This window comes from Tamandua tetradactyla, chromosome 10 (assembly GCF_023851605.1).
Source record: "Tamandua tetradactyla isolate mTamTet1 chromosome 10, mTamTet1.pri, whole genome shotgun sequence".
Classification (NCBI taxonomy): domain Eukaryota; kingdom Metazoa; phylum Chordata; class Mammalia; order Pilosa; family Myrmecophagidae; genus Tamandua; species Tamandua tetradactyla.
The window spans coordinates 89,910,349-89,926,094 of NC_135336.1; the positions used below are offsets into that span (position 1 = coordinate 89,910,349).

Consider the following 15,746-nt stretch of genomic DNA (forward strand, 5'->3'; position numbering starts at 1 on the left):
GGTCCCACCCATAATAGGTCTATCTCTAGAAGATTAGAATAGCTGATCTTTGCTGAACATGATCTTGTGTTCATACAGCTTCAAACGGTCACAGGAGAATTGGATGACCCATGGCCCCCAAGTTTCTTAAAGGTGTCCCATGACAAATAAACTATCTTTCCTGCAGAGGACAAGATGAGTCAGAGGAGAACTCAGAAAAAAAGGAACTTCATATTTAGGAAGGGTGGTACCTAACTCTAGAAGCTTCAGGGAGTTATTCAAAACTTGGGTCATATAAAGGTAGAGATATTCTTTGAGAACTAAACCCTTGCGTATTTATAAAATTAGGTGATCAAAAGAAAATAAACTGAAATTCATAAAATACAGTAATTTTCAAAATTTTTGGATATAAAAAATTCGGATGAAAGAAATAATAGATTAAGAGGGTAGCAAAAAATAATCTGAAATTCCTGGAAATTCTATATATTCTTCCTTCAAAACATTATTCCACTCAGAACACAAATGGCAGACTATGAGGCAGACAGACCCAGATAGAGCTTCCCTGAGACTTTGCAATGGATCCCATTTTGATCACCTTGCTTTAAAATGCTCAGCAAGTTCTCTTTCTGTTTATACTCATCTCTCAGTCTCTTTCTTTCAGCTACTATTGCCCTCTGCACCTTGGATGTAAGGAGCACTGTGTCACAGCAGTATGGGATGACATGCACATTAATGCACAACAGCCATCATTTATGACATAGGTGTAGTTCATTGGCTTTACCCAATCACAATAAAATTATAATACCAATAAACTCAATTTGTGGAAAATCTATTGAAACGCGAGTGCAATTAGAGAGGTTGTTGAGTTACACATATGCAAATGAGGGAGTCCAAGGTCAGCACCATGACCCTGTAGTGTGCCACACCCACTGGTGACAGTATATAAATGCCACGGTCCTGAAGGGAACATAAAATCACAGATCTTCTCACTGGAACTCAGCTGAACTCCCCTCACCTGTCACCATGTACTCCAACTGCTGCTCTAGAAACTTCTCCTCGTGCTCTCTTGGGAGCTCCCTGCGGTACCCAGGTTATTCCTGCGGCTTTTCTTACCCCAGCAACCTGGTCTACAGCACTGACCTGTGCTCTCCCAGCACCTCTCTCTACAGTGGCTGTCAGGAGAACTGCTACAAGCCCAGCAGCTGTGGGGTGTCCTGTGCGGTGTCCAACCCCTGCCCGACGTCCTGCTACCGCCCCAGGACCTCCGTGCTCTGCAGTCCCTGCCAGCCAAGATCACTGGACTGTGGCACTAGGAGCTCCTGTTCCCTTGGCTATGGAGCAAGAAGCTGCTACTCCCTGGGCTGTGGAGTCACTGGTTTCAGATCACTGGGTTGTGGGACGCGTGTCTCCCCTTTCCTGGGATATGGTTCCGGATTAAGCTGCCCATCCTACCTTCCTTCTAGGAGCTGCCAGCCTTCTTGTTACAGACCAACCTGTGCATCCGGCTTCTATCGTTCAACTTGCTGAGTGCCGGTTTCTAAAGAATCTATAAGTCAAAATCTATACTCAGGGCAGCCAGTCTTTTCATCCACACCCATTACCATTATCCCTATTTTCTCATGTCTAATGTATTGACTTATCACACATAGAAGTTCTGATAGCCAGACAACATCTGACAGGTTCTAAAATTGAAAGTACCCAAATGTAGTTCTAAGAACTACACTTGATGGAACATAAACTATCAGAATTTCATCTAAGAACACTTGAAAATAAATTTATAATCTAATAAATATTTAATCTTGCCTTGAAATATATTGTTTGATTTGTTATTTATAAAACCTTTGTCTTCTGATTGTTGGGCACTTACAATTTGATAGATTTGAGGATGTTTTTGTTGATATTGTTTGGATTACTTCCTTATATAAGTGGTTATTTTCTGAAAATTCCAATTTTGTACGAACAGACATTTCTCATCTTCAAGGAAACAGGCCCCAAATTAGAGGACATTCATTTCTGTCAATTAATGGAAACCGGAAAACTGGTACTTAGACTAAGAATGCTGGAAAAACATAAAGTAATGCAATTTATGGTTAGTTGTACACATAGAGAGAAGTTTTTAAAATGTTTAGTGTCTGAGTGTGGATTTGCAGGTGGAAAAAATTGAGGTGTAAACAACTCCCGAGGCAGATAGTTTGCTCACTGTAGTTTAGTAAAATGCCAGAGTGTCTACCTTCCCCTGGTGAGGAATCCCTTAGCCTGAATTGTATCCATGTATAAAGACATTCACAGTGGTAATTGGTGTGGAGTGAGTGGGCCCGGAGGTGTGAAACTCCCTCCTGATTCTTTTCTAAGACAAAACCTGGAACAAGCTAAGAGCAATATGTATCTTTGACTCACTAATATTAACTTTCAAATTAATCTCAACAAAAGTGGTATTAAGTTATATAGTTTTTATCTGTCATACTTCAAGGGTTTCAGAAAATAATAAAGTACTAAGGAAATCAGCAAGTAAAATGTCATAACAAATCAAATAACAAAACATAAACATCACCATTTTAAATACCTGGGCAGGGAAAGACAGATGCATTTATTCCTTAGTCCTAGCCTGATTTCTGCCAAAACAGAATTATAAACAAGTACCCGGATGTAGGCCATTTATTTGGCACATAATCCCAGGAAGCAGGTGTGAGTGTAAGAAAGACAGAAAATCCCAAAAAGTACATACTTTTAAAAAATTGTTTATATGATGGGAAATTGGGACACAATCCTGCCAGGACCTTTATTGGAATGTATAGAATAACTCTCAAAATACTCTTTCCCAGTACCTAATAACACGAATGAGCATTTAACCATTAGTCTCTATCTACCATTGCTTGAACATTCTTCCACATGTGTATTAACTTTCTGGAACTTCACAACTGTGCAAAGGAGGATTCCCAGTGAGCTATTTCTGCTTTCCTGGTTGTGGTCCCAGAGATGCCCAGGTAGAAATTGAAAGAAATGTTGCACATGATTGGCGGAAGATGCTGCTTGTCCAATGTAAGTTGAAATCTCCATGAAACTCTGCACCATAGCTTGTCTGAGATGCTAGATGAGGACATCAAGACTTAAAAGTAGGCAAAGGGAATTTCTGATAAAACACATTCATTTGTTACTCAGACAGCCCTGTGTGAAAGCAAACATAATGCATTATAGACCTTTTCCAACATGAAGAAATGGAGACTACATGAAGATTTGAGGCTTTAAAAGAGATACATGAAAGGGCTAGCTGTATGTGTTCTCTTAAATAATCTTGTTTTGGTGTTCTTTCCATGCATTTATTTTTTTTTTTTTTTTTTTTTTTAAAGGAAAGACAGAGAGAAGGAAGGAAGGATAGAAGGAAGGAAGAGAGGAAGAAAGGGAAACATCTTTTTAAACATTTTCTTGTTTTTATTGTATTTTGTTTCTCCGTTTTCGTTACATGGGCTGGGGCCGGGAATCGAACCGAGGTCCTCCGGCATAGCAGGCCAGCACTTTGCCCGCTGAGCCACCGCGGCCCGCCCCATGCATTTATTTTTAATTTGCAGACTTAATATAACCAAAGATTCCTGAGTACCACTGGTACTATAGAAGTCGTTTATTCTGAACAGGTGAAAACTCTTATTGGATATAGACTTATGAGTGGTATCCACAACAAAGAATAAAAGCAAAATCAAAATATAATTCATGCGAAGAAGGACAAGGAATGGTTAACTCACTTCTTTCCAAAACACTGTATATATTATAATAATCAACTATAAGCTGATGGAGAAATATTTCACAACAGACAGTTCACAAGAAAACATTTAGAGATTCTGAGGGTTATGAAAAATCTTGTATTGTTTATTTTAATTGTTGTTATAAGTGTCAATTAGTGTATTCTGATTTAGGATTCAAGGCGGTAAGTAGCAAGACAGTCTCTCTCAATAACTAACTCAATAACTATAACTATAAAACTTCAACAACTGTAAGTAAACCCTAAGACTCTTTCTCATATCCACACATTATAAATTCAACATCTGCAACCAAAAATTCAGGAGAATCAGCTTCTGTTGATAATAAAAGGGAACCCTAGGGGATAAAGAAAATTATTATATAACTTGATAGATTCCTTATCGTCCTCTACTCCCACTTTTACTCTTAGAAGGGATTCTCTGAAAAAAAAATAAAAGTGAAATTGCCACACTCCTGTGACATTTACCTAATCCTGAAACTGTATTCCCTATTGGTGAGTTACACTGTAGAATTGTGGAAATATCCCACAGAATGTCATTTGGAAGTACTTGAGGAAAGTAGTTTATACGATGCAGAAGTAACATAAGGCGTGGAAGAAAGATTGAGAATCTACCACGAAAAATTTATATAGCCCAGGCAAAAAACAGGGGGAAATTAATAATAACGATCCAAAATCCTCAAAGAGATTCAAAGTTATTACTGAAATATAGACAGAAGCAGAAGAGGATTTTAACAAAGTAAGGAAATACATTGTCAAAATAACTTATTCTAGATATTGAAGAATGTTTTAACTTTTAAAAGTATAACTTCCATTTTGAATACTAGAATATGACTTGATTGAAAATAATTATGAATTAGGTGTTTATTATAAATACAACTGTATTTCCGCTCCATAGAAATATTTATTTATCATATTGTCCATTACTTAAGTTTTAATTTGTTTTATTACTGATAAAACAATTTTATCTTTCATATTAACTTTTTTAAGAGAATTTATATTAGAATTCTCAAAACAGCATTTTAACATTTATTTCGATTCTTTGAATTGGGTATTGAAATCAAACCATTTTTGGAATTAATTAATTTTCTTTTTGAAGCTTTGGACAAATCTGATAATAGTTGGCTTCATATAATTCTTTGTGAAGATGTCCTCCTGCTGATGAAAGGATACTTAATTAGCTCACTTCTCGTTTCTTTAGTATATGCACAAAAAATCTTGGGATTTAGCATAACCTAAAATAATGTTGAATAGTTATTTGACCAAAATAAAAACATACGCATCAGAGAGACATCTTAATGCACCTTGTACAACTACTAATGATAAATAATCATTTTTGCAAGAAACATTTTGGTTTTATTTTTTTCTAAATTTTTTCATTTAAGAAAACAAACAATACAGTAGAACCACCAGCAATGGATATCTTTGCTTAATCATAGGCATATTTAAATAAAGTATCCATATAATCATTGTAAAGCCTGTGTTGGCACAGTAAGTTTCATAAACCAATTTAAAATTAAGGCAACAGGGAAAAACCTGCATAAACACTAACTTACATACTATTTGATCAGCTGTGAAAACTGTGAATGTTCTCAAAATATCAAGTAGAAAGTTCTTACAAATATCTGCATTGCTATAGGAATGACCTATGTTACTGTTATATGAAGACACAAATAATTTTACAATTAACATATGGAAATCTTAACCACCTAAAATGTATATCTAAGTTAGTACCCATAGGCATATTGAAAAAAAAATCTAAGTAATCATTGAAAAGCCTGTTTTTACAATACGTTTCATAAACTAACTTAAAATTAAAGCAAAGAAGGAAAAAAATCTATAAATACAGATATCAGAGTTACTGGAATTCTAAATATTAAACAGTATCTTAAATACCATTTGGTTAACTATCAAAACTATGTGAGTTCTCAAAATACCAAGTAAAAAGTTATTACAAATATCAACTTGACTGTAATAGTGAGCTATGTTACTATATATTTTCATATTTTTATTTCAGGAATTTATTTTATCTAATATTACTATAACTGCATATAGCTTTTTTTAAAACATTTTTTTAGTTGCAAAATATAACATATACACAAAGAAAGGAAAGAAAAAAAGCAACAATTTTCAAAACACACTTCAACCAACAGCTACAGAATAGTTCCCAGAGTTTGTCATGGGCTACCATGCCCTCAACTCAGATTTTTCCTTCTAGCTTCTCCAAAACACTGGTTGCTTTATCAGAGTCATAAAATGGAATCATACAGTATCTGTCCTTCTGTGTTTGACTTATTTCATTGAGCATTATGTCCTCAAGTTTCATCCACGTTGTCATATATTTTGGGACATCATTTCATCTAAATGCTACATAATGTACATACAATGGAATATATACAAGAAACATTCTTAAGATAACTACTTTGAAGTAAACACTGAAGCTTCTTTAGCAAAGTTATGTCTTTTGCTACTCATGTGGACAATGAAACTACTGGCACCCATATTAGATAACAAATTTCACCAAATTTTAGAACAAGTTATGTATTCACCATCAATATTCTTTAGTAATAGAAATATAGTACTGATTTCTTTCTATTGAATATGAACTTTTGATTTTAATTCACTGTTCTTGAAAGGACCTTGCAAAACTTCAAAAACAAAGGTATCCTTAACAATAAAATAAATAGTTGTATATTCTCACAATCCAATAAGTGGTCAAGCTTTTGTGGCAGTATCATGCAGATAATTCTTTATGTGTTCTAAAGCAGAAATTCTCATGCTCAATTTAATGCACATATTTCATATAATGTTAACCAGTAATTCTCGAATTCCCTCTGACTCTGCCTACTGATTGCCTGGAGACTATTAATACATCACCTGGCAGAAACATCTATGGGTCTAATGGCTAAATTAGGACAACAAATGATCTACCACCCATATTTGAAGGCTTGACCTGTCCAATCCCCTGTAACTTAATGTAATTTGCTTTCCAGCAATTGTTCTCCACGCTATCTCAGAAAGGATAGCTTTAGTGCTGTTTTATGTACAAAAGGCGAGGAGAAAAAAGGGTGAGATAAGCATTATCTTCTTTAGGATTTAACAATCCTTTGAAGTGCAAAGTGTGTTGATATGTTTGTGTTTTCTCTCCCACTATATTAAAAGTACATGGTTTTCTCCTAACATTCATGGATAACTTTTAGTGCAACTATTTATGATTGTAAACAAAACGTGAAAAATCTGAAATTGTGAAATGGGACAAGGTTCTGCAATAACAGGAATAAACCAGGATGTGTGATTGCCCTGGGAGTAGGAATCCATGCCATTTGTAACTTTAGTAATGTTGTCTTTGATTGATGAAGAAAGCGTTGGGGGGTAATTGCTGATCCATGGATTTTCACTTGCCTGGAAATTTAGCTGAATTCCTCAACAAGAGAATATTTGAGTTGCCTATAAAATATTTGGGTTTGAGTCTTGGGGATTTTCTTTGCTTGTTTTACATGCACGTGGTATCAGTTGAGGCACTTTAAAAAGAAATAGAGATGGGATTTCATCAAATTTATATAGCTGATCGTATGAAATATGCCCAGACTACTTACAAATAAATGTTGTAATGTAGAGGTTTCATTTAGGGACTTGATTGATTTCTTACCTGGTTGTAAGGAAGGACCTAGCATGGTTACCAATATTTAACTCACTAACACCTAACACCTTATTAGATATGTTTATTCCAGTTTTTCACATAACCTACAATGTCTTACATAAATTGTATTTTATCTTCCATTATTATGCATATAATCAATCTAATATTTCTTACAACTTATATTTGTTTTCCATAAATATATTGAAGTGTCTGACTCCCTACAAAACAAAAAGCAAAACATTAATTTTTTGTGGTTTTAACAATGTATACTTTTGCTTTCATTTTGTCAAATTATTGTTATAGAGGAAACTGGAAATAGGAAATAATTCCTTCCATGTCAATAAGGAAATTGGACAATTTCACTCTTCAGAATGAAAAATTTTTAAATGTCAATTACAAAAGATTTGAAGACACAAAGTGATCAAAGGCTATTAAAACATATGCATATGTCATATAACATGTTTATATCTAAACTTATAACATTTTTCTCAATTTTAAAATGGAAAAATAATCCCCCATGTGCAATAACTAAGAGGTTATTAAGAAGAAATATGCTTCAATATTGTATATTTGTATAATCAGAGAGATACAGTCTTAGCATCTTTTTCTGATGAATACAATTTCCAGTTACTGGAATTCAAATTATACCTAACATATTGTGGTTTAGAGTAAGAGTCAAATTGGCAGGCTAACCATAACACATGATGTCAATATGTAGTATAGTTCTTGATATAGAAAGTATTACGTTTAAATTTCTGGATTATGAAACTCATGATGAATAGAACCCAGATTCACAAGTTGGTTAAGGAAGAGATTTACAGCTTGTAGAGGAGAAGGAAGTTGGTCAGTAAACCTGGATCCACATATGAAAAGTGTTGGGCCCACATCCCATGGATTGGAAACCACAGGATTAAAAGTCTGAATATGGGGAGTTAACCAAAACTTTGAAGACCATGGACCAAAGCTTAGAAGCCCAGCATAAGTCACTTGGCAGGGAGCACAGAGTTTGGCAGTCTTACAGTAGTAGCAAGACATCTGGAATAGAAAGGACACCTCACTGGCTGTCTGGCAGCAGGCACAGAGCCAAAGAAGAGAGGTGAGCCCAGATGACTGGTGCTTGGAGAGCAGAGATCAGTGCTGTAGACCAGACTGCAGGGTAGGAAGAGACACAGAAGAAGTCTGGGTAAAGCGTACAACCCCAAGAGAGTGAGAAGAGACATCTTCAGAGTTGCAATTGGAATAAATTTGACAGAAGTGAGTTTCAGCTGAGTTATAGTAAGAAAATTCTGAGCTCTAATTTTATCTACTGGACAGGGCTTCCTATATAGTCAGCAGTAGGTGTGGTATCCTACGGGGTCAAGCTTTCTATATTTGTGCTCATTCATTTGCCTTTGTGTAACTCAATAATTGCATTTTATAGTTTTCCATAAATTGTATTAATGGGTCTATAATTTTGTTATTACAAAACAAAGCTAATAAACTGCTCTGATGTTAGAAATGCTGTGATTCTTTTACACTAATGTTCATCCGATCACGACTGGAAAAGCGTCTTCTTTTCCCCGTGGTGTATGCTTCATGTGTCTGTTCTGGCTATGTAGGGTGAAGGCATTTATTTAAAATGTGGGGAATGTGATACAGTATCCTTCTTGAATATCATTGGATTAGAGGCAGAACATCTACCCTAATGAGGAACCTACTAAAGATTGACCCTACTTGTCACAATTTCTTCTCATTCTGAAAAATAATTGTCTATTCATTACATACTTTTACCAAGGGTGTCATGTCCATTAGTAGGAAAATATGTTAGTCAAGTCAAATTGAGTGTGCTGATGACCAGTACTTGAAAGACTTCTGGACACCTATTTAAAGACATGATTACTGGAAGGGACTGACTGAGATGGTCACAGTTGAAACCAGTTGAGGTGCTTATGAAGAGCTTCAAATATCCTGACCCTACTGAAATGAAGTTAAGGGATGAGTGAACATATTTGCACTGACCCATGGTCTCATCATATTTTCATCTGTACATGTCCGGCCCTGACAATGCACTCCTCAGATCTTTGACTACAGGAGACTTAGTACACAAAGGACGGCACTTGGTATAGACTGAAACCTACTGTTGTGTTTGTACTGAAGCCATAATTTACACTAGCAGGAACAGTGTCGACTGAGCATAGCAAAGATTCCAATGAAGTCTGCACCTGTGAGATAGGGGACTCTTTTAATTGCCACCTTGAATTGATATTCAAGGCATTTCCTGATAGCCGTGACAAACCATCTTTTAGAGTGCACAGTAATCTCAAGCACCTCCTTCCTCTCTTTCTCTCCCAATCTTCTCCCATTTTCTAACCATTTTCCACCACAGTCTTTTCCCTAAAACATTTCTTTTGTCACTAAGTCCAACTTGGCATCTACTTCTTGAAGGATCTGGACTAGCACACTATGTTATAGAACCATATTTTCCCAACACATCTGTGTTTCTGTATAGATTGTCAATCAATACATTGTTAAGATGTCTGATTATCCAGAGTTATTGATTTTGTATTTTAAATACGGTTTTCTCCCTAGTCATCTCCTTTTGCTTAATCGGTGTCAATGTGATTTCCCATTTTAACTCCTGGATATTGACATTAGGTCATGGTTTTCAGACTTTATTCTTTTAAAATATATGTGTTCAAGGCTATAATTATCTCCCTGAGAATAGTTTAATTGCATATTTTTATATTTTAATTTTGGTTTTTCTTTTGATCATGAATTATTTAGAAGTATAGTGCTTAATTTCCAAATTCTTGAGTATTTACTAGTGGATTTTGTTTTTGCTGATTTTTGTGTTTCTAGCTCAAAACACTAAGTTGGAAAACTTACTCCACCTGTGCCTTTCCTAGGAATTTGGCAAAATGTGTTCTTGGCCCAGCATAGTATCTAATTAGGTAATGTTCCATATATACTTGAAAAGAATGGGTATTCTGAAGTGGTTGAGTACAATGTTCTCATCATTGACATCATTAATCAATTTTTAAAATCTTGTCATTTGCGCCTTCTATATCCTTTTAGTTTATTTGTTTGTTGTTCCATGTGAGGTGATTACTTTCATCAATTTGGTAAATTCTCATCCATAGTCACTGTAAATTTTGATTTTGCACATTTATCTCTCCCATTTTCTTTCTTAGATTTAAATTTAAAGAGAGACATTTTTACTATGTTCCATATGCCTCTTATAGTCTTTTTTTTTAATTTGTTCTTTACTTTAGGAATTTCACTCTGTTCTGTTTTCCATTAACTAATTTTTCAGCTATGTCTAATATCCTCTTAAACCATCCATTGATTTTTTAAATGCTATTGTATTTTAAATTTCTAAACTTTGAAATGGGTTCTTTTACATGGTTTTTAGATTTGTGCCAAAGTTACTGATATATCTTTAGTAGTTCTTTAAACATAATTATTTTCAAAAATAACGCTTTCTTACTTTCTATTATTAATTTCTACCTCAATCTAATTGATTTTTCATGCATCAATTATCTGGACCTTCTGGGTCAGATTCTATTTTGTTATGTTCTCTTACGTTTTGGTTTTATCCTCTCATATTACTATATTTTAAGAGTATATATAAAAAAGCTCTGGATAACTTTACTTTTCTCTAGATAATATTTACTCATATTTCTGGCAGGCTGTTAGGCTCAGATTATTGAAATACTTCAAACCTAAGCTTTATTCCCTGTAAGAGGTTGTTTCATAGCAGCTCAATTTTACTTTTAGGGATTGACCCTTCAATATCTGGAATGTTACCTCTGGGCCCCCAACTCCTTTGTTGGCCCCAATTCCAATCTGGTCCCAACCCTGTCAGACTCTTATTCGCCAATTTCAAAATCAGTGTATAACTTTAGGGGAAGAATAAGTCCAAATAGCAGGATGATTTCTCATTGCTTCAAACATGACCTATATAATTTCTTGAAAATTTTAATATGCTTTATTTTTTCTCAGAAGTTTTCAAAAGAGATATATATATTTTTTGTATTTTAATAAGCTTTTTTTTGTTCTTTTGTTTCTCGATGGGAGGAATGGATCTGATATTTTAAGCTATGTTCAGTTGCTGATATTATCTCTTTTTGATTGATTTCTTTTTCTTTCAAACTATATAGATTCAATAGGTGATTAACTACAGTGAGGGTGACAATTTAAATAGTTAAATAGTTTAAATGGTGGTAGGTGAAATCTACCAAATTTCTGGGCATCTAAATGTAACTATTCTGTGTATAAAATTTGTCTTTCTAAAAGTAGCTCCCATTTCTATATCACAAACACCTTCTTTAAACTATAGTTCAGTACATCATGACCTGAACTTACCAAAGTTCATCACACCTTCTTTTTTGATCATTCCGTGTCATCTATTGAGATTTTGCTTTATTCTCAACCAGACCTCTTGTATTTCTGCTTTCCAGAGTGACACCCCACCCTCAGCAGAGATGTCAACACCCAAGCTGTTTCTCCTGGGTACTCAAATGTACACTCAGAGACTGATCACTGGGGATATCTGCAAAACTTAGTCTAACAACTTTTTCACCTCACTAGTGTTGTCAATGGCCTGCATAAGGATTTTTCCACTAGGATCGAGCCCAGTATATCTACAGTGGCACCAGGCTCAAAGTACCCTTGTCATCCTTCCATTTCTTGTGTCATTTTCCTACTCACCTATTCGTATTTACTGGTTTCACCTCACAAATTCACTACTTATATTTGAGTCAATGTTTTCAGTCCTTGTTTTCTGGATATACTATAGAAAAACACACATCACATACTTCATTAAATATGATTATTCAGAAACATTTAATATATCTCTGGCATGAAATATTTTAATAAAAATATTACCATAGAAAAAATACTAAGAACATATTTACAAGAATAAATATGTTTTAACATTTTTTGCAGAAAACTAGCCATGGCATTCTTTTCTGGTGAAACGGAATTCTATAATAGGGAATGCAAAAGCCTTCAAATGTATCTTGATAAGCTTAAAGAAGTCTAACTGAGATTACTAGTCAAAGTGAGATTCCTGACATGTTAGTGATAAGTTGATAGGTAATTTCTAGAAGAGAAGTAGGTGGATATTAAAAGTTGTAATTATAAACTATGTGTGAGATTCTGTTAGAAACATACTCCAAAGACCAAAGACTGTCTAAGTATAACATACAGGTAGAAGTCCACAACCAAAAGTTCAGAATCTTTGATATATAGTCAGTCATAAGTTTTATGTGAAATACCTTAATTTTGAATTCTTGATAAAAACTCCTTTAAAGCAAAACAAACCCCTGGTGGGAGTCTAAATAATACAGAACAAGTAATAAATTCTGGGATTGACTTAAGATTGAGGAGTTTACAAACTCTTCTTAAATTTACGTCAATTTAAAATGGATGAAGGTTTAGAGATTTAAATGCAAAAGGAAGAGAAAAATACCTCTTGACATTTTAACTGATTCAGAGAAGAATCTCAAACAAAATCTATAGTCACTGAAGAAAAAATTATTAATCTTTGTCTAAGAAATTTCTGCCACCTGTTTAGGTCTTAAGTTTTGTAATAATGATATTTTCAAAGAGCTCTGTTTAAAAATGGAAAAAATGTGGAAGACATAAGTCCCACAATAATTTGATCAGAAACTTACCATACTTTGGGAAACAAAAAGGATAAATCAATGTTGGCTCTGAAGACAGCAAATAAAGTTCTCACAGAAAAGTCATTTCAGTTTGGTCCAAATGCCTCTTTTCTCATTCATCTAACCCTTAGAAGTCCTACACAGCATTGCTTTTTAAAGTTGAAATAAATTTTAATTGAGAAAATACAAGATTTGTAGCATTATTTATGAAAGATTTTAATAATTTTATTTAAATAAGAAATATATTTCCATTAAGTTATTTTCCTTATTCTGAAACATAAACTGATGTATTTTATCATTTAATATTTAGTGAATGAACTTAGAAGCAGTTGGCGAAGCTTTAAGAAAATATATCTAACCAACTTTTCTTTCCTCAACTGTGAAGCCAGAGTTAAGCAGGAGCAAAAGAAAAACAAAAAGAAACCCATTAAACAAAACGAGACAAAGGGAAAAATAAACAAAATCAAATTTAAATTCAGAAAAATCTTGTAAAGGAAACAAGAGAAAGAAAGAGAGAGATTGAGAGAGATATTAAGAAACAGTCACCTTAGAAGGTGTTTTATTTTGCTAAAGCTGATGAAATGAAATACATCAGAAATGGACTGACTTTTAACAAGGTCCATATATTAGCTTAGACGTTTATAGTTCTAAAATCATGAAAATGTCTCAGTAAAGGCATCAACAGAAGGAAACCTTCTACTCCAAATTGGCTACTGGCAATCCTCAGCTCTTCTGTCACATGGGAAGACACAGGGTACATCTCCTGGCTTCTCTCTTCTCTCTCAGATTCCATTGCTTCCAACTCCCGATTCGAGTGGCCTTTTTTGAGCTCATGTTTCTCCCCTCTAGTGACCGTTTCTCTTAGCTTCCGTGTGTACTTCCCTCTATGCTTCTCTGGGGCCTTTTTCTATGTCTACTGACTGTCTTTCATTCTCTTTTAAAGGATTCCAGTAAGAGGATTAAGACCCATCTTGAATGAGGTGGGTCACATCTCCACGTTATTAACTAATCAAAATGTCCCACTCACAACTGGTCTACACACAAAGAAATGATTCGCTGATCTTCTCGAAAAATAATCTCTTCTTGTGTTCATACAGCTTCAAACCATCACAGAAGGAGAATTGTGTGGTGTGTGGCCTTAAATTCCTTAGAGTAGTCCCATTAGAACTAAACTGTCCTTCCAGTAGCAAAAAAGACGATGCAGAAAAACAAACTGCGTATATAGGAAAGAAAATGTAGGATGGTGACTGGTTCTAGAAGTGTCAAAAGTTCCTCAAAGCTTGGACGGTGTGAAGCTAGACATTTTTTATGAGAACTGAATCTTTGGATATTTATATATATGGATGAGAAAAAAAGACAATAAGCTTGCATTCATATAATTTTTGGAAGTTTTAAATATAAAGATATTGGGATTAACAGTTATTAGAACAGATGTCTGAAAGTCCTGGAACTTCTCTGTGTTCTTCCTTCAAACTCAGTTGCAATGGAGCCCGTTTCAGTCATCTTGTTTTTAAACACATGGCAAGTTCTCTTTCAGTTTATGCTCATCTCTCAATCTCTTTGTTATAGCTACTATTGCCATCTGCATCTGGATGTAAGGAGCACTGTGTCACAGCAGTACAGGATGAGATAAGCAAAAATGTGCAACTGTCATCATTTATAACATAGGTATAGTTCATTAGCTTAGCCCTATCAAAACACAATTATAACACCAATAAACCCAATTTGTGGAGAATCTTTTTAAACGCAAGTGCAATTAGAGAGGTTGTTGAGTTACACATATGCAAATGAGGGAGTCCAAGGTAAGCACCATGGCCCTGTGTTGTGCCACACCCACTGGTGACAGTATATAAATGCCACGGTCCCGAAGGGAACATGAAAACGCAGATCTTCTCACTGGAACTCAGCTGAACTCCCCTCACCTGTCACCATGTACTCCAACTGCTGCTCTGGAAACTTCTCCTCCTGCTCTTTTGGGAGTCCCCTGCGGTACCCAGGTTACTCCTGCGGTGTTTCCTGCCCCAGCAACCTGGTCTACAGCACTGACCTCTGCTCTCCCAGCACCTCTCTCTACAGTGGCTGTCAGGAGACCTGCTACAAGCCCAGCAGCTGTGGGGTGTCCTGTGCGGTGTCCAAACCCTGCCCAACATCCTGCTACTGGCCCAGGACCTCCGTGCTCTGCAGTCCCTGCCAGCCAAGATCACCGGACTGTGGCACTAGGAGCTCCTGTTCCCTTGGCTATGAAGCAAGAAGCTGCTATTCCCTGGGCTGTGGAGTCACTGGTTTCAGATCACTGGGTTGTGGAACCCGTGTCTCCCCTTTCCTGGGATATGGTTCTGGATTATGCTGCCCATCCTACTTTCCTTCTAGGAGCTGCCAGCCTTCTTGCTACAGACCAACCTGTGGATCCAGCTTCTATTGTTCAACTTGCTAAGCGCCTGATTCTAAAGAATCTATAGGTCAAAATCTATACTCAGGGTAGCCACCTTTTCATTCACACCCATTACCATTATCCCTATGTTCTCCTGTCTAGTATATTGATTTGTCACACATAGAAGCTCTGATAGCCAGACAACTTCTGACAGGCTCTGAAATTCAATGTACCCAAATGTAGTTCTAAGAACTACACTTGATGGAACATAAGCTATCAGAACTTCATCTAAGAACACTTGAAAATAAATTTATAATCTAATAAATATTTAATCTTGCCTTGAAATTAATTGTTTGA

General features: G+C 35.4%; 2 protein-coding genes across 2 annotated transcripts; both read left to right on the top strand.

Moving 5' to 3' along the window:
* The first annotated feature begins 813 nt into the window (after positions 1-813).
* Positions 814-1,780, top strand: LOC143648049 (keratin-associated protein 13-1-like). Its single transcript, XM_077117660.1, has one exon. It carries the CDS (start codon positions 1,003-1,005, stop codon positions 1,504-1,506), a length of 504 nt encoding a protein of 167 aa, XP_076973775.1. The 5' UTR covers positions 814-1,002; the 3' UTR covers positions 1,507-1,780.
* A 13,130-nt stretch (positions 1,781-14,910) lies between these two features.
* On the top strand, positions 14,911-15,746 carry LOC143648051 (keratin-associated protein 13-1-like). Its single transcript, XM_077117661.1, has one exon. It carries the CDS (start codon positions 14,949-14,951, stop codon positions 15,450-15,452), a length of 504 nt encoding a protein of 167 aa, XP_076973776.1. The 5' UTR covers positions 14,911-14,948; the 3' UTR covers positions 15,453-15,746.